Genomic DNA, 24,009 nt, shown 5'->3' with positions numbered 1-24,009 from the left:
GTTACGTGCTAGCGCGTCAGCTGACGAGAGTGCTGCTATTTGAGCTATTTTTAGAACAGGCCAGCGGGCGACTCATCTGGTCCTTACGGGCGACCTGGTGCCCGCGGGCGCCGCGTAGGTGACCCCTGGTCTAGTGGTATGATTCTCGCTTTGGGTGCGAGAGGTCCCAGGTTCAATTCCTGGACAAGCCCTAAGCAGTGATTCTGAACTCTAAGCTTATTTTTCCAAATTGCCCACCCTCAAGGGATCAATGAAAATGTATGGAATCAAAAACAGTGGGACCTCAATTCACAAACTCTAATTGTTTACAAAAGTGCTTGTAACCCTTAGTTCTTTTTTTTGCATCAAAAGAGCCATACCTTTTAAATTAGTGGTAAAAGGCCAATATACTAACAGAGTTTTGGATTGGTTTCCCTGTTAAAATCTCACAAGTCATGAGAATTTTTGTCGAACACAGATTTTTTGGGGCTTGTTGGTCTAGTCGTATGATTCTAGCTTAGGGTGCGAGAGGTCCTGGGTTCAATTCCTGGACAAGCCCTAAGCAGTGATTATAACTCTAAGCTTAATTTTCCAATTTACCCCCCCTCAAGGGATCAATGAAAATGTACCAAATCAAATACAGTGGGACCTCAATTTACAAACTCTAATTGTTTACGAAAGAGCTTGTAACCCTTAGTTCTTTTTTTTTTTGCATCAAAATAGCCATACCTTTAAATTAGTGGTAAAAGGCCAATATACTAACCTAGTTTTGGATTGTGTTCCCTGTTAAAATCTCAGAATTCATGAGAATTTTTGTTGAAAAGTCATTTTTTGTGGCTTGTTGGTCTAGTCGTATGATTCTCGCTTAGGGTGCGAGAGGTCCCGGGTTCAATTCCCGGACAAGCCCTTAACAGTGCTTTTGAACTCTCAGCTCAATTTTCCAAACTGTGCACACTCAAGGGATCAATGAAAATATATAAAATCAAGTATAGTGGGACCTCAAATTACGAGCTCTAATTGATTACGAAAGAGCTTGTAACCCTTAGTTATTTTTTGCATTAAAATAGCCATACCTTTAAATTAGTGGTAAAAGGCCAATATACGAACCTAGTTTTAGATTGTTCCTTGTTAAAATCTCAGAATTCATGAGAATTTTTGTTGAAAACAGATTTTTTTGGGGGCTTGTCGTATGATACTCGCTTAGGCTGCGAGAGGTCCCGGGTTCAATTCCCGGACAAGCTCTTAATGGTGCATTGAACTCTCAGCTCAATTTTCCAAGCTGTGCACACTCAAGGGATCATTGAAAATTGTAGTGAATTTTTGTTGAAAATAGACTTTTTGGGGCTTATTGGTCTAGTCGTATGATTCTCGCTTAGGGTGCGAGAGGTTCAATTCCCGGACAAGCCCTTAATGGTGCTCTGAACTCTCAGCTAAAATTTCCAAACTGTGCACACTCAAGGGATCAATGAAAATTGTAGTGAATCAAATTTTTTGTCAATAAAAGTGCAGTTACATGTCGTCTCCACAGATAAAATATAAACTTTTTTGAGAATTTGGTGTAAGTTAACATAGGGCTTGTTGGTCCAGTGGTATGATTCTCGCTTTGGGTGCGAGATGTCCTGGGTTCAATCCCTGGACAAGCCCTAAGCACTGATTCTAAACTGGAAGCTTTATTTTCCAAATTGCCCCCCCCTCAAGGGATCAATGAAAATGTATAAAATCAAATACAGTGGGACCTCAATTTACAAACTCTAATTGTTTACGAAAGAGCTTGTAACCCTTTTTTTTTTTTTGCATCAAAATAGCCATACCTTTAAATTAGTGGTAAAAGGCCAATATCCTAACGTTGTTTTAGATTGTGTTCCTTGTTAAAATCTCACAATTCATGAAAATTTTTGTTGAAAGTGCATTTTTCGTTGCTTGTTGGTCTAGTCGTATGATTCTTGCTTTGGGTGCTAGAGGTCCCGGGTTCAATTCCCGGAGAAGCCCTTAACAGTGCTTTGAACTGTCAGCTAAATTTTCCAAACTGCGCACACTCAAGGGATCAATTAAATTGTTGTGAATCAAATTTTTTGTTACTAAAAGTGCAGTTACAGGTCGTCTCCACAGATAAAATATAAACTCTTTTGAGAATTTGGTGTAATTTAACATAGGGCTTGTTGGTCTAGTGGTATGAATCTCGCTTTGGGTGCCAGAGGTCCGGGGTTCAATTCCTAGACATGCCCTAAGCAGTGATTCTTAACTCTAAGCTGTTTTTTCCAAATTGCCCACCCTCAAGGGATCAATGAAAACGTATAAAATCAAAAACAGTGGGACCTCAATTTACTAACCCTAATTGATTACGAAAGAGCTTGTAACCTTTAGTTCTTTTTTTTGCATCAAAATAGCCATACCTTTAAATTAGTGGTAAAAGGCCTATATACTAACATAGTTTTGGATTGTGTTCCTTGTTAAAATCTCACAATTCATGACAATTTTTGTTGAAAACAGATTTTTTGGGGCTTGTTGGTCTAGTCGTATGATTCTCGCTTTGGGTGCGAGAGGTCCCAGATTCCAATTCCAGGACAAGCCCTAAGCTGTGATTCCAAACTCTAAGCTTAATTTTCTAAATTGCACATCCTCAAGGGATCAATGAAAATTTTAAAAATCAAATACAGTGGGACCTCAATTTACAAACTCTAAATGTTTACGAAAGAGCTTGTAACCCTTAGTTCTTTTTTTTTTGCATCAAAATAGCCATACCTTTAAATTAATGGTAAAAATGCAATATACTAAAGTAGTTATAGATTGTGTTCCCTGTTAAAATCTCACAATTCATGAGAATATTTGTTGAAAGTGGATTATTGGGGGCTTGTTGGTCTAGTCGTATGATTCTCGCTTTGGGTGCGAGAGGTCCTAGGTTCAATTCCTGGACAAGCCCTAAGCAGTGATTCTAAACTCTAAGCTTAATTTTCCAAATTGCACAACCTCAAGGGATCAATGAAAATGTGTAAAATCAAATACAGTGGGATCTCAATTTACTAACCCTAATTGATTACGAAAGAGCTTGTAACCTTTAGTTCTTTTTTTTGCATCAAAATAGCCATACCTTTAAATTAGTGGTAAAAGGCCAATATACTAACGTAGTTTTAGATTGTGTTCCTTGTTAAAATCTCACACTTCATGAACATTTTTGTTGAAAGTGCATTTTTTGTGGCTTGTTGGTCTAGTCGTATGATTCTTGCTTTGGGTGCTAGAGGTCCCGGGTTCAATTCCCGGACAAGCCCTTAACAGTGCTTTTGAACTCTCAGCTTAATTTTCCAAATTGCCCCCCCTCAAGGGATCAATGAAAATGTATAAAATCAAGTACAGTGTGACCTCAAATTACGAGCTCTAATTGATTACGAAAGAGCTTGTAACCCTTAGTTATTTTTTGCATTAAAATAACCATACCTTTAAATTAGTGGTAAGAGGCCAATATACTAACGTAGTTTTAGATTGTGTTCCTTGTTAAAATCTCACACTTCATGAACATTTTTGTTGAAAGTGCATTTTTTGTGGCTTGTTGGTCTAGTCGTATGATTCTTGCTTTGGGTGCTAGAGGTCCCGGGTTCAATTCCCGGACAAGCCCTTAACAGTGCTTTTGAACTGTCAGCTAAATTTTCCAAACTGCGCACACTCAAGGGATCAATTAAATTGTTGTGAATCAAATTTTTTGTTACTAAAAGTGCAGTTACAGGTCGTCTCCACAGATAAAATATAAACTCTTTTGAGAATTTGGTGTAATTTAACATAGGGCTTGTTGGTCTAGTGGTATGAATCTCGCTTTGGGTGCCAGAGGTCCGGGGTTCAATTCCTAGACATGCCCTAAGCAGTGATTCTTAACTCTAAGCTGTTTTTTCCAAATTGCCCACCCTCAAGGGATCAATGAAAACGTATAAAATCAAAAACAGTGGGACCTCAATTTACTAACCCTAATTGATTACGAAAGAGCTTGTAACCTTTAGTTCTTTTTTTTGCATCAAAATAGCCATACCTTTAAATTAGTGGTAAAAGGCCTATATACTAACATAGTTTTGGATTGTGTTCCTTGTTAAAATCTCACAATTCATGACAATTTTTGTTGAAAACAGATTTTTTGGGGCTTGTTGGTCTAGTCGTATGATTCTCGCTTTGGGTGCGAGAGGTCCCAGATTCCAATTCCAGGACAAGCCCTAAGCTGTGATTCCAAACTCTAAGCTTAATTTTCTAAATTGCACATCCTCAAGGGATCAATGAAAATTTTAAAAATCAAATACAGTGGGACCTCAATTTACAAACTCTAAATGTTTACGAAAGAGCTTGTAACCCTTAGTTCTTTTTTTTTTGCATCAAAATAGCCATACCTTTAAATTAATGGTAAAAATGCAATATACTAAAGTAGTTATAGATTGTGTTCCCTGTTAAAATCTCACAATTCATGAGAATATTTGTTGAAAGTGGATTATTGGGGGCTTGTTGGTCTAGTCGTATGATTCTCGCTTTGGGTGCGAGAGGTCCTAGGTTCAATTCCTGGACAAGCCCTAAGCAGTGATTCTAAACTCTAAGCTTAATTTTCCAAATTGCACAACCTCAAGGGATCAATGAAAATGTGTAAAATCAAATACAGTGGGATCTCAATTTACTAACCCTAATTGATTACGAAAGAGCTTGTAACCTTTAGTTCTTTTTTTTGCATCAAAATAGCCATACCTTTAAATTAGTGGTAAAAGGCCAATATACTAACGTAGTTTTAGATTGTGTTCCTTGTTAAAATCTCACACTTCATGAACATTTTTGTTGAAAGTGCATTTTTTGTGGCTTGTTGGTCTAGTCGTATGATTCTTGCTTTGGGTGCTAGAGGTCCCGGGTTCAATTCCCGGACAAGCCCTTAACAGTGCTTTGAACTGTCAGCTAAATTTTCCAAACTGCGCACACTCAAGGGATCAATTAAATTGTTGTGAATCAAATTTTTTGTTACTAAAAGTGCAGTTACAGGTCGTCTCCACAGATAAAATATAAACTCTTTTGAGAATTTGGTGTAGTTTAACATAGGGCTTGTTGGTCTAGTGGTATGATTCTCGCTTTGGGTGCCAGAGGTCCGGGGTTCAATTCCTAGACATGCCCTAAGCAGTGATTCTTAACTCTAAGCTTTTTTTTTCCAAATTGCCTACCCTCAAGGGATCAATGAAAACGTATAAAATCAAAAACAGTGGGACCTCAATTTACAAACTAATTGATTACGAAAGAGCTTGTAACCTTTAGTTCTTTTTTTTGCATCAAAATAGCCATACCTTTAAATTAGTGGTAAAAGGCCAATATACTAACATAGTTTTGGATTGTGTTCCTTGTTTAAATCTCACAATTCATGAGAATTTTTGTTGAAAACAGATTTTTTGGGGCTTGTTGGTCTAGTCGTATGATTCTCGCTTTGGGTGCGAGAGGTCCCAGGTTCCAATTCCAGGACAAGCCCTAAGCTGTGATTCCAAATTCTAAGCTTAATTTTCTAAATTGCACATCCTCAAGGGATGAATGAAAATTTTAAAATCAAATACAGTGGGACCTCAATTTACAAACTCTAAATGTTTACGAAAGAGCTTGTAACCCTTAGTTGTTTGTTTTTTTCATCAAAATAGCCATACCTTTAAATTAATGGTAAAAATGCAATATACTAATGTAGTTATAGATTGTGTTCCCTGTTAAAATCTCACAATTCATGAGAATATTTGTTGAAAGTGGATTATTGGGGGCTTGTTGGTCTAGTCGTATGATTCTCGCGTTGGGTGCGAGAGGTCCTGGGTTCAATTCCTGGACAAGCCCTAAGCAGTGATTCTAAACTCTAAGCTTAATTTTCCAAATTGCACAACCTCAAGGGATCAATGAAAATGTGTAAAATCAAATACAGTGGGATCTCAATTTACAAACTCTAATTGTTTACGAAAGAGCTTGTAACCCTTAGTTCTTTTTTTTGCATCAAAATAGCCATACCTTTGAATTAGTGGTAAAAGGCCCATATAAAAACGTAGTTTTAGATTGTGTTCCTTGTTAAAATCTCACAATTCATGAGAATTTTTGTTGAAAATAGACTTTTTGGGGCTTGTTGGTCTAGTCGTATGATTCTTGCTTAGGGTGCGAGAGGTCCCGGGTTCAATTCCCAGACAAGCCCTTAATGGTGCTTTGAACTCTCAGCTAAAATTTCCAAACTGCGCACACTCAAGGGATCAATGAAAATTGTAGTGATTCAAATTTTTTGTTAATAAAAGTGCAGCTACAGGTCGTCTCCACAGATAAAATATAAACTTTTTTGAGAATTTGGTGTAATTTAACATAGGGCTTGTTGGTCTAGTGGTATGATTCTCGCTTTGGGTGCGAGAGGTCCCGGGTTCAATTCCTGGACAAGCCCTAAGCACTGATTCTAAACTCTGAGCTTAATTTTCCAAATTGCCCCCCCTCAAGGGATCAATGAAAATGTATAAAATCAAATACAGTGGGACCTCAATTTACAAACTCTAATTGTTTACGAAAGAGCTTGTAACCCTTAGTTCTTTTTTTGCATCAAAATAGCCATACCTTTAAATTAGTGGTAAAAGGCCAATATACTAACGTAGTTTTAGATTGTGTTCCCTGTTAAAATCTCACAATTCATGAGAATTTTTGTTGAAAGTGCCTTTTTTGTGGTTTGTTGGTCTAGTGGTATGATTCTCGCTTAGGGTGCGAGAGGTCCCGGGTTCAATTCCTGGAGAAGCCCTTAACAGTGCTTTTAAACTCTTAGCTCAATTTTCCACACTGCGCACACTCAAGGGATCAATGAACATGTATAAAATCAAGTACATTGGGACCTCAAATTACGAGCTCTAATTGATTACGAAAGAGCTTGTAACCCTTAGTTATTTTTTGCATTAAAATAGCCATACCTTTAAATTAGTGGTAAAAGGCACAAACCTATTTTTAGATTGTGTTCCTTGTTAAAATCTCACAATTCATGAGAATTTTTGTTGAAAACAGATTTTGTGGGGTTTGTTGGTCTAGTCATATGATTCTCGCTTAGGGTGCGAGGGGTCCTGGGTTCAATTCTCGGACAGGCCCTTAATGGTGCGTAGAACTCTCAGCTCAATTTTCCAAGCTGTGCACACTCAAGGGATCAATGAAAATTGTAGTGAATCAAATTTTTTGTTAATAAAAGTGCAGTTACAGGTTGTCTTCACAGATGAAATATAAACTTTTTTGAGAATTTGGTGGAATTTAACATAGGGCTTGTTGGTCTAGTGCAGGGGTCACCAACCTTTACGAAACCAAGAGCTACTTCTTGGGTACTGATTAATGCGAAGGGCTACCAGTTTGATACACACTTAAATAAATTGCCAGAAATAGCCAATTTGCTCAATTTACCTTTAACTCTATGTTATTATTGATAATCAATGATATTTATCTTTGTGGAAACACTGATCATCTTAATGATTTCTCACAATTAATATATATATAGAAACAGATAAATATCATTATGCAACACTTTATTTTTATATTTTCTCTAAGTGCACATTTTTCAAATTTAACATTTTCAAATGATCACTTTTAAGACAGTCTTGTGAAATCACAATATCCCATTTTAACTAGCTAGCCACTAACATTTTTGAACAAATCATGAATTACTTTGCACCATGTTTGTACAAATAATAACTCATGTAAAATACAAAAGTCAACTCTCAAATTTTTAAATAAATCATGTCACACTTTGAACTGGACACCACATCTGTTATCTGTTTCTTTGTCAGTTAGTGAAGACCAAGTCTTTAAAATATTTTCTTGGATTTTAAATTTTTTTTTTAGTTTTCTCTCTTAGAATTAAAAATGTCGAGCAAAGCGAGACCAGCTTGCTAGTAAATAAATAACATTTAAAAAATAGAGGCAGCTCACTGGTAAGTGCTTGTCAAGTGTTTTGCTTTTTTCACTGTGCTTATCCCACACTTGAAGGGATGTACCAATGCTGAATGTGGCTTCTGGATTTCACTCAAAAGACCACACCGTAGTTACTTTTTTCCTTTTATTTTCCTTTAGTTTTCAAGTTTTTCCAACAAAGAAACAGCTTCTTTTTTCTTCTTTAGTCTTTTTAGCAGGGTTAGTAGACTTTAGTTTCTTTAGCTGTCATTAGCTGTCTTTAGTAGCCTTTAGCAGGTGAAAAACATTTAAGGACAGAACACCACAAGATTAACATGCTGCAAAAAAATCAATCAATTATCAATCCCATAATTTACAATTATTAATCAGGCTATCAAACACTTAACAATTAAACAAGTGCAAGAAAATTTATTAATATTTTCCCTTTAAGTTAATTCAGATTTTAAATAAATTGTCTCAACATAAGTGCACCAAGATACATATAAAATACATTTAACACCAGAAACACAATAGATAAATGCAGCAGAAAACCCAATATGCAAATACATAAATACCTAACCAATTAACCACCTATTTTAGATACATATTTAAAATCCATATCCAATATAAATATATTATTAATTTAGCAGTGACACACTCAATCTTAAACGCTGTCTACTGGTAGAAAAATACCCCTTTTCTATGCCCTCACCAGCAGCCAATGATCCAACACAGTTAAATCCAACACTTTAAGTTGAGCGACTTCACCCTCCTGATGAAGCAAACTGCTCCAACATTTATCAAACTAAGCAAAGAATATCAACACTTCCCTACCAAACAACAGTTACGCAAAACACCGTGTGTATTTAGCCTCCAGACTAAGCACGCTACATACACACGACTCCCCCATCTCACCAGCGCAACAGGTGCGCCACACCCACAAGGAGAAATAAAGTGCAATCTTACCGGCTGTCCGTTCAACTTTTGGTTATAGTACACTTTTGGCACAACTCTGTGTTATCTGTAATGAACCAAACCTTTCTCCACTCTGCGCTGGCGTCTTTTGTCCTCCTTGATTTGACACAGCTGTCTAATTACCGGGCTCGCGCACCAGCAGACGAGACGGGAGCGCGGCGCCTTATACCTGCGCGTGAACGTAAACTGATAATGCCGAATTATATACATTTCCTGGGGTTGCCTAGGTGAATAGGGATGTGGATGTGCTCTAAAATAAAATATAATTTTATTAAGTGGGGTTTGGCTGGTTGCCAAGCAGCCGCAGTTACGTGCTTGGGGCTTGTTGGTCTAGTCCAGGGGTCGGCAACCCGCGGCTCTAGAGCCGCATGCGGCTCTTTAGCGCCGCCCTAGTGGCTCTCTGGAGCTTTTTCAAAAATGTATGAAAAATGGAAAAAGATGAGGGGAAAAAATATATTTTTTGTTTTAATATGGTTTCTGTAGGAGGACAAACATGACACTAATTGTTATAACACAGTGTTTATATTAAACATGCTTCACTGATTCGAGTATTTGGCGAGCGCCGTTTTGTCCTACTAATTTTGGCGGTCCTTGAACTCACCTTAGTTTGTTTCCATGTATAACTTTCTCCGACTTTCTAGGACGTGTTTTATGCCACTTCTTTTTCTGTCTCATTTTGTCCACCCAACTGTTAACGTGGTGCGTGAAGGCACAAAGGTGAGTTTTGTTGAAGTTATTGACTTGTGTGGAGTGCTAATCAGACATATTTGGTTACTGCATTAATGCTAGCTAATCGATGCTAACATGCTATTTAGGCTAGCTATATGTACATATTGCATCATTATGCCTCATTTGTAGGTATATTTGAGGTCATTTAGTTTCCTTTAATTCCTTTAAATGTATATCTCTTGACACACTATCTGTATGTAATATGGCTTTTAATTTTTTGCGGCTCCAGACAGATTTGTTTTTGTATTTTTGGTCCAATATGGCTCTTTCAACATTTTGGGTTGCCGACCCCTGGTCTAGTCGTATGATTCTCGCTTTGGGTGCGACAGGTCCTGGGTTCAATTCCTGGATAAGCCCTAAGCAGTGATTTTAAACTCTAAGCTTGATTTTCGAAATTGCACACCCTCAAGGGATCAATGAAATTTTTAAAAATCAAATACAGTGGGACCTCAATTTACAAACTCTAAATGTTTACGAAACAGCTTGTAACCCTTAGTTCTTTTTTTTTTGCATCAAAATAGCCATACCTTTAAATTAATGGTAAAAGTGCAATATACTAACGCAGTTATAGATTGTGTTCCCTGTTAAAATCTCACAATTCTTGAGAATATTTGTTGAAAGTGGATTATTGGGGGCTTGTTGGTCTAGTCATATGATTCTCGCTTAGGGTGCGAGAGGTCCCGGGTTCAATTCCCGGACAAGCCCTTAATGGTGCTTTGAACTCTCAGCTCAATTTTCCCAACTGGGCACACTCAAGGGATCAATGAAAATTGTAGTGAATCTAATTTTTTGTCAATAAAAGTGCAGTTACAGGTCGTCTCCACGGATAAAATATTAACTTTTTTTGAGAATTTGGTGGAATTAAACATAGGGCTTGTTGGTCTAGTGCAGGGGTCGGCAACCTTTACCACTCAAAGAGCCATTTTGACGAGTTTCACAAATTAAAGATAATAATGGGAGCCACAAAACTCTTTTGAAATTTAAAATGAAATAACACTGCATACAAAGCTTTTTTTTAACTTTTGGGCTATGTTTAAACCAAGGGTCTCAGACACACGCTCCGGCCCGCACCTTATTAAGACAATTTAATGTTAGTACGGCCCGCGAGTTTTACTTTAACGGCGCTTGACAGCGTCATACTTGCCAACTCTCACAGTCTTTCCAGGAGACAACCGAAATGTAGGGCGTGTTGGTACTGTTTTTAGCACCCTCTACAGTCTTTGCAAACAGCGTACCTGATCGGCCACATGTTGAATGCAGCTTCTGCTTGCACGCGTAAGTAACAGCAAGGCATACTTAGTCAACAGTCACACAGCTTACACACTGACGGTGACCGTATAAAACAACTTTAACAAAACTTTAACACTGTTACATTACAAATATGCGCCACACTGTGAACCCACACCAAAAAAGAATGACAAACACATTTCTGGAGAACATCTGCACCGTAACACAACATAAACACAACACATTGAATACCCAGAATCCCATGCAGCCCTAACTCTTCCGGTCTACATTGTACACCCCCGCTACCACCAAACCCAGCCCACCTCAACCGATGCACGAAGGGGGGTGGGGAGGGGGGTTGATGTGTGGGGGGGTGGTGGTGGTAGCGGGGGTGTACAATGTAGACTGGAAGAGTTAGGGCTGCATGGGATTCTGGGTATTCGTTCTGTTGTATTTATGTTGTTTAACGGTGCGGATGTTCTCCAGAAATGTGTTTGTCATTCTTTTTTGGTGTGGGTTCACAGTGTGGCGCATATTTGTAACGTAACAGTGTTAAAGTTGTTTTATACGGTCACCGTCAGTGTAAGCTGTGTGGCTGTTGACCAAGTATGCCTTGCTGTCTCTTTCGTGTGCAAGTAAAAGCTACATATACCATGTGGACGGGCTGGCACGGTGTTTGTACAGGCTATAGAGGATCAGAAAATGCAATGCTATATTGGCACGCCCTTGATTAAGTTGTTAAGGTGATAACTGGAGAATATTTAACCCGGGAGATTTCTAAAAGAGGCACTGAGATCTGTAAGTCTCCTGGGAAAATCGGGAGGGTCGGCAAGTATGCAGCTGAGCTGCATCAGAGTGGTCAAAGAGCCGCATGCGGCTCCAGAGCCGAGGGTTGCCGACCCCTGGTCTAGTGGTATGATTCTCGCTTTGGGTGCGAGAGATCTTGGGTTCAATTCCTGGACAAGCCCGAAGCAGTGATTCTAAACTCTAAGCTTAATTTTCCAAATTGCACAACCTCAAGGGATCAATGAAATTTTTAAAAATCAAATACAGTGGGACCTCAATTTACAAACTCTAAATGTTTACGAAAGAGCTTGTAACCCTTAGTTCTTTTTTTTTTTTGCATCAAAATAGCCATACCTTTAAACTAGTGGTAAAAGGCCAATATACAAACTTAGTTTTAGATTGTGTTACTTGTTAAAATCTCACAATTCATGAGCATTTTTGTTGAAAACAGGTTTTTTGGGGCTTGTTGGTCCAGTCGTATGATTCTCGCTTAGGGTGCGAGGGGTCCTGGGTTCAATTCCCGGACAATCCCTTATTGGTGCATCGAACTCTCGGCTCAATTTTCCAAACTGCGCACACTCAAGGGATCAATGAAAATTGTAGTGAATCAAATTTTTTGTTAATAAAAGTACAGTTACAGGTTGTCTTCACAGATAAAATATAAACTTTTTTGAGAATTTGGTGGAATTTAACATAGGGCTTGTTGGTCCAGTGCAGGGGTTGGCAACCCAAAATGTTGAAAGAGCCATATTGGACCAAAAATATAAAAAAAAAATCTGTCTGGAGCCGCAAAAAATGAAAAGCCTATATATAAGTCTTATAATGAAGGCAACACATGACGTAAGTGTTGATATTAGCTATAAAAGCCTACTATCAAAATGACTATGTGTCGCAGGCTGAAGCAAATCTTCGTTGACAGAAATGTTGTATTTTCCTTTATATTCTACACAATTTTGCAACATTAGAAGCCATTAGTAAAACAGAGGCTTCTCAGAAGGTGAGATAACTCCTGGAAATTACTGACTTATAATGGCCAAAAGTATAGATGTGTGTGTCCAAGTTAAAGGAAATGGCAGGCTGTCTTTTTTTAATGGATTTATTACAATCTTTGGCAAGCTAGGTACTGTTTGCTGTGGTCTGGAACAACATGGCACACAAACAACTATCTGAAATGCAGCCAATATTACATACAGATAATATGTCCAAAGACATACGACTTGTCCAGGGTGTACCCCATGTACCCCGCCTTCTGCCCGATTGTAGCTGAGATAGGCTCCAGCACCCCCCGCGACCCCGAAACGGATAAGCGGTAGAAAATGGATGGATGGATGGAGACATGCAAAACTAAATTATATACAAAGAGGATAAAAGTAAAGGATATTAAATGAGCTCAAATATACCTACAAAGGAGGCATAATGATGCAATACGTACATACAGCTAGCCTAAATAGCATGTTAGCATCGATTAGCTTGCTGTCATGCACTGATCAAATATGCCTGATTAGCATTCGAACAAGTCTATAATATCAACAAAGCTCGCCTTTGTGCATTCACGCACAGCATAAAACATTTGGTGGACAAAATGAGACAAAGAAGGAGCGGCATAAAACATGTCTTTCTGTGGCAGCGTCTGAGAAAATTGTACATGTAAACAAACTACGATGACTTCAAGGATCGCTGAAATAACTAGGATAAAACGGTGCTCGCCAAAAACTCTCATCAGTGAAGCATACACACAAACATATTAAACAGTGGGCTTTCGAACAATTGGGAAGGTTTGTGACATGTTTGTCCTCAAACAAGACACATACTAAAACAAAACAAAAATATGTTTCCCCCATCTTTTTCCAATTTCAATCCTTTTTTAACAACAGGGAGCCACTAGAGCAGTGGTTCTTAACCTGGGTTCGATCGAACCCTAGGGGTTCGGTGAGTCGGCCTCAGGGGTTCGGCGGAGCCTCCGCCGCGGAGGTCAAGACACACCCGACTCATCGTGTAAATAAAAACTTCTCCCTATCGGCATATTATGGCTACGGCAACAGCAGAAGTCACACTGATTTGCAGGTGTGTAATTTGTTGTGAGTTCATGCACTGTGTTGGCTTTGTTCTTTGAACAAGGTGATGTTCATGCACGGTTAATTTTGTGCACCAGTAAAAAAAACAACTTTGTCTTGAATTTGAAAAAAAAAAAAAAAAGTTTTATTTTTCACTAAAGAAGGGTTCGGTGACTGTGCATATAAAACTGGTGGGGTTCGGTACCTCCAACAAGGTTAAGAACCACTGCACTAGAGCCACATGTGGCTCGAGAGCCGCAGGTTGCTGACCCCCGTGTAAGGGGATATAATGCAAGCACAGATTAAATTGATTTTAATTCATTTAACGGTTTGATTGATTGATTGAGACTTTTATTAGTAGGTTGCACAGTGAAGTACATATTCCGTACAATTGACCACTAAATGGTAACACCCAAATACGTTTTTCAACTTGTTTAAGTCGGGGTCCACTTAAATTGATTCATGATACAGATATATACTATCAGATATATACTATCATCATAATACAGTCATCACACAAGATAATCACATTGAATTATTTCCATTATTTACAATCCGGGGTGTGTGTGTGTGTGGGGGGGTTGGGGGGCGGGGGCGGTAGGTTTGGTTGTTATCATCAGTCATCAACAATTGAGAACAGAGAAATGGATATTGGAACAGTGTAGGTCTGACTTGGTAGGATATGGACAGCAAGTAGTGGGCAGAGAGAGAGAGAGAGAGAGAGAGAGAGAGAGAGAGAGAGAGAGAGAGAGAGAGAGAGAGAGAGAGAGAGAGAGAGAGAGAGAGAGAGATCAGAAGGCATAAGAAAAAGTATCTGCATTTGATTGTTTACATTTGATTATTAACAATCCGGGGAGGGTGTTAGTTTAGGGTTGTAGCTGCCTGGAGGTGAACTTTTATTGCGGTTTTGAAGGAGGATAGAGATGCCCTTTCTTTTATACCTGTTGGGAGCGCATTCCACATTGATGTGGCATAGAAAGAGAATGAGTTAAGACCTTTGTTAGTTCGGAATCTGGGTTTAACGTGGTTAGTGGAACTCCCACTGGTGTTGTGGTTATGGCGGTCATTTACGTTAAGGAAGTAGTTTGACATGTACTTCGGTATCAGGGAGGTGTAGCGGATTTTATAGACTAGGCTCAGTGCAAGTTGTTTAACTCTGTCCTCCACCTAGGAGTGAGGTGGGATCTGGGGTGGAGGTCTAGAAGTAAGAGTTTAGATTTGAGGGTTTTGGAGGTGCTAGGGTACCAGGAGGTGCATGCGTTATCGAAAAAGGGTTGAACGAGAGTTCCTGCCAGAATCCTCATGGTGCTTTTTTTGACCAGGGAGGAGATTCTGTAGAGAAATCTCGTTCGTTGGTTGACCTTTTTGATTACCTTGGTTGCCATTTTATCACAGGAAAGATTAGCCTCTAGAATGGAACCTAGGTATGTGACTGTTGCAATGCAGTAGTTTTTTGAATAGATGGCACTGTTGTACTGTTTATCATTTTCATTTCACTTTGTATGCAATTGCTCTCTGTGTGTTTGCCAGTTAATAAAAACTCTGCCGAAGAACAGGTTATGGGCCCAGATCGTCGCTAAAAAGCTGTTGTGCACGGACTTTGTGTGAAGATAAACGGTATCGTGGGAACTCACAATGGAGGATAAGATGTTTATTGACAGACTGAGCGGACCAGGAAATTGGGCAACATGGAAGTTTCAGATGGAACACTTGCTAAAGGCTAAAGGACTATGGGGCATGCTAATGGAGACGGAGACGCTAGCCGTAGATGCTAACGCAGCAGCACAGGTGGAATTCACAAGACGGAGAGAGAAAGCGTTCTCTATGTTAGTGCTAAATGTAAGTACACCCCAGTTGTACCTGATAACAAACTGTCAAACTCCCAAAGAGGCGTGGACCACACTGAAAGCCCATTTTGAGAGGGATACTTTGGCTAATAAACTGTTTCTGAAGAAAATATATTTCAGATGTGAAATGAAGGAAGGAGAGGCTTTAACTGATCATTTAAAACAAATGAAGGAGCTAACTGATCAGCTATCGGTAATTGGATCCGTAATTGAGGAGGAAGACCAAATTGTAACACTGTTGGGTAGCTTGCCACCAAGTTATGCTACAATTGTCACTGCACTAGAAACAAAGATTGACAGCCTGACACTGAAGTTTGTTCAGCAAGCATTAATAAATGAAGAGCAAAAGCGAGTGAATGCTAATGATTCCAGTGGTGCTACGTCAGGTGGTGGATCCGCCATGTCATCACAATTTCGGGGAAATGTGCAGGATAGCTCCAAGACAGTGGGAGCAGCAGACAAAAGCAAATGGAGATGTTAGAAATGTGGTAGAGAAGGCCATATCAAGCGCGAATGTCCAACCTTAAAAAACAAACCAAAAAAGAAAATCCACAAGGCCAAGCACATGATGTGTGACGATGAAGAAGATTCCTCTGAAAGTGCCTTTGTGATCAGGGATGCAAACAGTGACAGACCACAACAGGCTGAGTGGTTAATTGATTCTGGAGCATCAAAACACATGACGTGTGATAAAGACATTATTAAAGAATACCAGCAGTTCACGAAATCACAGTCTGTGAAACTGGGTGACGGCAGGGTGGTTGACGCCCTAAGAATTGGAAATGTCAACATGAAAATCAATCAATCAATCAATCAATGTTTATTTATATAGCCCTAAATCACAAGTGTCTCAAAGGGCTGTACAAGCCACAACGACATCCTCGGTGTCGAGTGGGTCTGACATAATATTGTGAAAGTCCAACACATCAGCGAAAGTCCAGTCCATGGTGGGGCCAGCGGGAATGACTTTTAAATTAAGTGATGTAAAAAATGTCACAATGTATGATGTGCTGTATGTTCCAAAGCTGTCTGGGAATTTATTCTCAGTGGGAGCTGCTACCAAGAAAGGGAATACACTGCAGTTCAGAAAGTCTCGTTGTTACATACGTGGAAAAAGTGGAACACTTCAAGGAATGGGAACACAAAGAGCTGATGGACTATATCAGCTGGATATTAAAAGGCCGCTACAGTGCTTCTGTAGCGGCCAGCCTGTGGCACCAGCGCCTTGGTCACACTACCAAGCTTAAAGAACTCAAAGATCTGGTGAATGGAGTGAACTTTTCTGCAGAAAAAGAGATTCCCTTCTGTGAAGGATGTGTGGAAGGCAAGTTGGCTAAAAAGCCATTCAAATCGATTGGAGGAATTCGTTCCAAACGCAAGATGCAGCTGATCCACAGTGATGTCTGTGGTCCCATGCAGATTGAATCTATAGGTGGAGCAAAATATTTTGTATATTTCATTGATGATTACACAAGATGCTGCAAGGTATACTTCTTGAAACAGAAAAATGAGGTGCTAAGCAAATTCAAGGAATTTCAGAGAACATTCTCAAATGAGTTTGGTCTAAGCGTCACAAGGCTGAGGACAGATAATGGTGGTGAGTACACATCAAAGGAGTTTCAAGAATATTTGATATCTCAAGGCATCCACCATGAAATGACTGTACCTCACTCACCACAACAAAATGGTGTTGCAGAAAGAAAAAACAGGACATTAGTTGAAGCAGCTAGAAGCATGCTGTCACATGCAAATACCTTTAAATTAATGGTAAAAGGCCAATATACAAACTTAGTTTTAGATTGTGTTCCTTGTTAAAATCTCACAATTCATGAGAATTTTTGTTGAAAATAGGCTTTTTGGGGCTTGTTGGTCTAGTCGTATGATTTTCGCTTAGGGTGCGAGAGGTCCCGGGTTCAATTCCCGGACAAGCCCAGTTACAGGTCGTCTCCACAGATAAAATATAAACTTTTTTGAGAATTTGGTGCTCTGTAATATAAGGCTTGTTGGTCTAGTGGTATGATTCTCGCTTTGGGTGCGAGAAGTCCTGGGTTCAATTCCTGGACAAGCCCTAAGCAGCAGAGGTGTGGACTCGAGTCACATGACTTGGACTCGAGTCAGACACGAGTCACGAATTTGATGACTTTAGACTCGACTTGACAAAATGTAAAGAGACTTGCAACTCGACTTAGACTTTAACATCAATGACTTGTGACTTCACTTGGACTTGAGCCTTTTGACTTGACATGACTTGCTACTTTCCCCAAAACCTAAAGCTTAAAAAGTTATTTGGGAGCGCTCCGTAGCTTTCATTTTGTACGTGTCTGTCTATCAGCGTGTGTGCTGCGTGTCAGCGTGTGTGCTCGCAGTACAACAGCCAATCAAATTAGATCTACATTGTTTTCATCACACAGCATTCAGCCAATCAAATTGCAGGACAACCAATGAACAAGAGTTGTCAAACAACGCGCCAGTGAGAGAGATTTATACCAAAGTTGGTTTCGTTCGGGTATAAAAACTACGACTTGGTCAACAAAAAAGGAATTGCCGTATGCAAATCACGCAGTTCGAATATTACAGACGGAGACGCAACAACTTCCAACTTCGTTCGACATTTGAAGTTGCACAAAGAAGGGTAAGTTTTGAATGTAAGATAACGTTTATTGGCTAAGTAACGTGACTTTTATTTGCTGTGTAGTTAAATCAGTGAGGCTGTAAACTCACTGCTAACGTCATAACCATAGACATCTTATAAGGGTACGCAGCATCGAGCGCTACTGCCTACTGGCGCAGACGAGACGCGGGGCCGCCATCTTGGAGTGGTGATCCGCTCCACTCAGTGCAATTCATTTGGCAGGAGCAATGAACTGTCAGCGCATTTAATTCATTTTACCTCACTGAATACCACTCATTTTCACACGCTTTTTTGTCATACGTGTAGCTATGATAACGGACACATGTTTTATTATTCATAGTTTGCTTAACAGTAATATAATATTCTTATATGCTATAAGTGACCAGACGTCCGAGATCAAAACCGGGAATATAAGCCCAGAGAAGGGGGGGAAAAAAGGTCAGCTATTTTTTAAGTTGAAGAAACAATATAATTACGTTATATATACATGCGTATATCCTACATAAACAATGTATGAATACATTAGATATCTATATATCTTATAGACCGTATCTCTGTTGCTGCAGCAGCAGAGAGTTTATTCTGTCTTGACACTTTGTATTGATACTTTGTATTACATTCTTCCCTTAAATTATCATGTTTACAGTGATTGTTATATATGTATTTTTTATGTATGTCACTTTGGATAAAAGCGTCTGCCAAATACTTAAACATATATAAACACCTGAAAGTCTTTATATCAGCTAAAACCACCAATCTGTTTCACTGGATTCAGAATAAAACCAAATGCTGTCTTACCCAACAATGTTAGTATTTGAATATTGTTACTTGAAGACTTATTCCTGGTTACAATTATACTGTTAAGTAAGTATTGTCTTATATTTTGCCTAAAATGAGAATGCATCATAATCAGTGGCGGCTGGTGAATTTTGTTTTAGGTGGGTCTGAAAGTTTGTAAAGCAAATCCCTGTAGGGTCGTCATCCTCCCCCAGAAGATTTATTTGTGATTTTCACATACAAATATTGAAGATCTTTGCTCCTTCTCAACTATGTGGTAATGTTATTTTCATAAAATACAACCAATAGTACATTAATGTTAAATCTTACTTGTGAAAAGTAATCCCCCGATTCCTATTTTCAACAGTCCGCTCATTTGAGCAGGAAAACGCTGAACACCAGCCCGGCATCTTTGTTTTCTACCTGTCAACTGTCAGTTTAGGCTGCTCGCCGGCTCCTCATCACCACTTCAAGATGCAATATGCTCGCGTCACAGCAACCAATACTGCGTCTACTTATAAGATGTCTATGGTTATAACATAATTTCAAACACAGCAATCTGTTGCGTCCACTGCAGTTTGCTACCTTATTCATACTTTTTATCAAGTGATTTTTTTAAGCAGGGTTGCATGAGGTACCTAGACAAAACGTTACGTTAGTCAATGTATCACACACAGTAACATAACGTTAGACGGCGGTCAGCAGCACCGTGTATTTTAGCCACCTACAAAAAGACAAACATAGTGTACATATTGCATAGGGCCCTGACATCTAAAAAGTAAAACTCTGTTCATTGTTATGTTCATGTATTTGTTATGTTTTTCATATGTACGCACGCATAAACACACGTACAGTATGAGATGAGATCAATGAGATAAGGTAAGAACAGAATAGAAACTGCTGTGGAACTAGTTACAATGCAATATGCCATGGAAATACAATGTTAACACTTTTGTACAAATAAGTACAGTTGCACTTGTTTTTGCAAATGTGTTTATTCTGTAAAGGAATGAGTTAAATGTTTAAAATTGTTTAAACTATTAAAATGACTGGTTAATAGTGCTATTATGAATTGCAATGTCAGTACTATTTTTTTTCCTGCTATTTCAAATGCACTTGTTTTAATAAATAAATACAGCGGTTTAAAAGCATACACAATCCGTGTAAAAATATTAGTCTGTGGTTAAAAGGACTTGAAAGGACTCGAAACTCAAAATGCAGGACTTGTGACTTGACTTGAGACTTTCCAGTCTTGACTTTGGACTTGACTCGGGACTTGCCTGTCTTGACTCGGGACTTGACTCGAGACTTGAGGGCAAAGACTTGAGACTTACTTGTGACTTTCAAAGCAATGACTTGGTCCCACCTCTGCTAAGCAGTGTTTCTAAACTCTAAGCTTAATTTTCCAAATTGCCCCCCCCCCCTCAAGGGATCAATGAAAATGTATAAAATCAAATACAGTGGGACCTCAAATTACGAGCTCTAATTGATTACGAAAGAGCTTGTAACCCTTAGTTCTTTTTTTGCATCAAAATAGCCATACTTTTAAATTAGTGGTAAAAGGCCAATATACTAACGTAGTTTTAGATTGTGTTCCCTGTTAAAATCTCACAATTCATGAGAATTTTTGTTGAAAGTGCATTTTTTGTGGCTTGTTGGTCTAGTCGTATGATTCTCGCTTAGGGTGCGAGAGGTCCCGGGTTCAATTCCCGGACAAGCCCTTAACAGTGCTTTTGAACTCTCAGTTCAATTTTCCAAACTGTGCACACTCAAGGGATCAATGAAAATGTATAAAATCAAATACAGTGGGATCTCAATTTACAAACTCTAATTGTTTACGAAAGAGCTGGTAACCCTTAGTTCTTTTTTTGCATTAAAATAGCCATACCTTTAAATTAGTGGTAAAAGGCCAATATACAAACCTAGTTTTAGATTGTTCCTTGTTAAAATCTCAAATTTCATGAGAATTTTTGTTGAAAACAGATTTTTTGGGGCTTGTTGGTCTAGTCGTATGATTCTCGCTTAGGGTGCGAGAGGTCCTGTATTCAATTTCCGGACAAGCCCTTAATGGTGCGTTGAACTCTCAGCTCAATTTTCCAAACTGCGCACACTCAAGGGATCAATGAAAATTGTAGTGAATCAAATTTTTTGACCTTAGGTCAGTAAGGTGCGTCAGATGCGTCAGTAATGCTGTTGTCTCACGAGAGAGAGCGTACGTGACGCGGGAAAAAAAATAGAGTCAAGTGTCACACTCAGCTGCCAAACAATTCTGATTTATTCAGAAAATAAAGCAAATAAAACTTAAATATCAAAATCTGGAGGCACTTGAAGGCTACGTCGAAGAGTGCTACGACCGTCTCGTCATGGGGAAGCCCTAAGACGCCAACGTCTAAAAGAAGCCGCCCGGAGGACTCACCTGGCCATGTGTCACCGCCCGGTACAAACTTCACCGACATCCTGGATTCCATCGACAAGAGGCTGACTTGTTTGGATGGCCGCCTCGCACGTGTCGAGGTGCTCCACAAAGAATTCCAAGCCATCCGAGAGAGATTGGAATCCGGACAACAGCAGGTTATGTCTCTTGCCAAGGAGAACGCCGCTCTTCGTGAGACCGTAAAATCCCTCACCGACGGAGTGACGCAACTCACCCGGGACAACAGGAGCATGAAGGAGACGATGCTGGACCTCCAGGCGAGAAGCATGAGGGACAATCTGGTCTTCGCGGGAATACCGGAAAAGACAGAGGAAGATCCAGAGGAAACCATTAAGTCCTTCATGGAACATCAGCTCAAGCTTCCAGCAGACACCATCAGGAACATCACCTTCCATCGCGTCCACCGGCTTGGAGCCAAAAAGCCGGCGAACAGGAGGCAGAGACCCATCATAGCCAAATTCGAACACTTCAAGCAGAAGGAGCGAGTGAGGAACCAGGGCCGAGAGCTGAAAGGATCCAACTTCAGCATCAACGACCAGTTTCCAAAGGAAATTCCCGACAGACGCCGCCATCTGTTTCCGCTTCGCAAGAAGTTTATCACCGAAGGATGCCGTGCAGTCATCGCGGTGGATAAACTTTTCATCAACGGCCAACTTTACCGTGATCCGGAAGCCATGCCGTGGTTGTATTATTAGCGTCTGAAACACGGTAAATGTTGTATTTTTTTTCCCTTTTGTTATTTCATTATGCTTCAATTCTTCTCTTTTTCCCCCCTCTTGCTCACAATACACCTGTGCGTCATCATAGCGCACACGTAAACACCATACGCTCTCTCTCTCTCTTTCGGTAAACCAACATGTTTACGGTTTTACTTTTTTGTTTTCCTTTTTATGTCACTTATTTCACTACCTGTTTAATACACCACTCTCTTCTTTTCTTTTTCTTTTATGTTTTGTTTTTCTCTTTCTATTTCTCCACCTGTTGTGTGTGTCCACTTGTCGTCATCAGCATTTACACTCACAGCTAATACATGTACAACTATACACACTATACACACCTACATATATGCTTGATAGGCTTACATTCAGATACAGACATGCATTATTTACACATTAAGTACACACATACATCCACACACTTAGTTACAGTCTAGTTTAGTATGTCCACTGTGCAGTTTGTCACTTGGAATGTGCGTTGAGTCGGGTCAAAGGAAAAAAATATAAAAATTCTTAATCATTTGAAGAGCATGCAAGCAGACATTGCTTTACTACAAGAGACTCACCTCTCCAAGTCCGATACCTCAAAACTGCATTCATCGCAATACCCACACACATACTTTGCTAGTTACAACTCCAAACAGAGAGGCGTAGCCATTCTCATTAGTAGAAAGGTCAACTTTACATTCCATAACTCCATTACTGACATAGAGGGAAGATACATCATTCTTAATATTTCTGTTGACGGGAGAAACTTATGTATCGCCAACATTTATGGTCCAAATGTTGATGACCCCTCCTTTTTTCACACTTTCTTCTCTTCACTTTCTCCTCACTCAAACCACTGCTTGATTCTAGGAGGGGACCTCAACTTAGTATTTAATCCAAATATAGATCGGTCCAGAGTGACTGGGAGTCACTTAAGCAATATATGAACGATTATGGTCTTTGCGATGCCTGGCGTTCTTATCACCGCACTCTTAGGGAATACACGCATTTTTCCCCAGTTCACCACTCATTCTCTCGCATTGATTACTTTTTAACTAGTAGCTCAATTTTATCTGACATCTCAAACATTCACATCATGGTGCATGGTCACTATCATCATCAGTGACCATGCACCTGTCTCACTTTCCCTCACTAACAAAACTATCACTGCACCTATAAAACAATGGAGACTTAATACATCATTACTAAAGGACCCAGACTTCCTCAACTATTTTGAGAAAGAATGGACAGATTTTTTAGATTTTAATGATCAACCAGAAATCACGGCGTGCGTTCTCTGGGAGGCCGCGAAAGTAGTTATGCGAGGAAAAATAATTTCTTATTCATCATACAAGAAAAAAAAGGAACGTTTACTAGAACAGGAACTTGAAAATGAAATAAAAATATTAGAAATAGCTTATGCGAACTCACAAAATGAACATACTCTGAACAAACTGAGAAAACTCAAATTAGATTTAAGAGAAATAATTGATAAGAAAAGTCGATTCCTGCTCCAGAGGTTACGCTTAGAAAAATTTGAACGTGACAATAAACCAAGCAAATATTTGGCTAACCAACTAAAATTAAACAAAAAAACAAACTCTATACCATCCATTAAAGATTCAGCTGGGAACATTACGCACGTTCCTGAGGAAATTAACTCCATATTTAGAGACTTTTACAGAAACTTGTATACACCCCAGATTGACCCATCTCTTTCAGACATTGAGACATTTCTCAATGGTATAGACTTACCTAAATTAAATACAAGGCAGGTATCAAATTTAGATATTGCTATTTCTGTAGATGAACTTCACAATGCTCTTCAACAGTAGCCAAACAATAAAGCACCAGGGCCTGATGGGTTCCCTGTGGAGTTCTACAAAACATTCTGGTCACTGCTAGCTCCGATATTTACGAAAATGGCTTTAGAGATTAAAGAAAACTCATTCCTTCCTCCAAATATGAACTCTGCCATGATCAGTCTCTTGCT

The 24,009-nt window shown here is 39.3% G+C and overlaps 1 protein-coding gene and 9 non-coding genes across 10 annotated transcripts in view; all 10 read left to right on the top strand.

Annotated features, from left to right (window-relative positions):
• Positions 1-814: 814 nt before the first annotated feature.
• trnap-agg (transfer RNA proline (anticodon AGG)) lies at positions 815-886 on the top strand. Its single transcript has one exon. It is a non-coding gene; the product is annotated as a tRNA-Pro (tRNA).
• A 1,941-nt stretch (positions 887-2,827) lies between these two features.
• On the top strand, positions 2,828-2,899 carry trnap-ugg (transfer RNA proline (anticodon UGG)). The gene has a single exon. It is a non-coding gene; the product is annotated as a tRNA-Pro (tRNA).
• Positions 2,900-3,173: 274 nt separating this feature from the next.
• Positions 3,174-3,245, top strand: trnap-ugg (transfer RNA proline (anticodon UGG)). The gene has a single exon. It is a non-coding gene; the product is annotated as a tRNA-Pro (tRNA).
• Positions 3,246-3,517: 272 nt separating this feature from the next.
• On the top strand, positions 3,518-3,589 carry trnap-ugg (transfer RNA proline (anticodon UGG)). Its single transcript has one exon. It is a non-coding gene; the product is annotated as a tRNA-Pro (tRNA).
• An 860-nt stretch (positions 3,590-4,449) lies between these two features.
• On the top strand, positions 4,450-4,521 carry trnap-ugg (transfer RNA proline (anticodon UGG)). Its single transcript has one exon. It is a non-coding gene; the product is annotated as a tRNA-Pro (tRNA).
• A 274-nt stretch (positions 4,522-4,795) lies between these two features.
• trnap-ugg (transfer RNA proline (anticodon UGG)) lies at positions 4,796-4,867 on the top strand. The gene has a single exon. It is a non-coding gene; the product is annotated as a tRNA-Pro (tRNA).
• A 1,440-nt stretch (positions 4,868-6,307) lies between these two features.
• Positions 6,308-6,379, top strand: trnap-ugg (transfer RNA proline (anticodon UGG)). The gene has a single exon. It is a non-coding gene; the product is annotated as a tRNA-Pro (tRNA).
• Positions 6,380-15,257: 8,878 nt separating this feature from the next.
• The window catches only part of LOC133635735 (uncharacterized), an 83,981-nt gene continuing 75,229 nt past the window's right edge, over positions 15,258-24,009 (top strand). Inside the window, exons 1-3 of the mRNA XM_062028985.1 lie at positions 15,258-15,410; positions 16,517-16,954; positions 21,210-22,020. Of these exons, the coding sequence (XP_061884969.1) occupies positions 15,258-15,410; positions 16,517-16,954; positions 21,210-22,007 (1,389 nt within the window). The 3' untranslated portion in view covers positions 22,008-22,020. The remainder of the gene's footprint in view (positions 15,411-16,516; positions 16,955-21,209; positions 22,021-24,009) is intronic.
• On the top strand, positions 17,467-17,538 carry trnap-ugg (transfer RNA proline (anticodon UGG)). Its single transcript has one exon. It is a non-coding gene; the product is annotated as a tRNA-Pro (tRNA).
• trnap-agg (transfer RNA proline (anticodon AGG)) lies at positions 20,528-20,599 on the top strand. The gene has a single exon. It is a non-coding gene; the product is annotated as a tRNA-Pro (tRNA).

The sequence above is a fragment of the Entelurus aequoreus genome, linkage group LG20, assembly GCF_033978785.1.
Source record: "Entelurus aequoreus isolate RoL-2023_Sb linkage group LG20, RoL_Eaeq_v1.1, whole genome shotgun sequence".
NCBI lineage: Eukaryota > Metazoa > Chordata > Actinopteri > Syngnathiformes > Syngnathidae > Entelurus > Entelurus aequoreus.
This window is presented reverse-complemented; position numbering and strand designations above follow the sequence as displayed.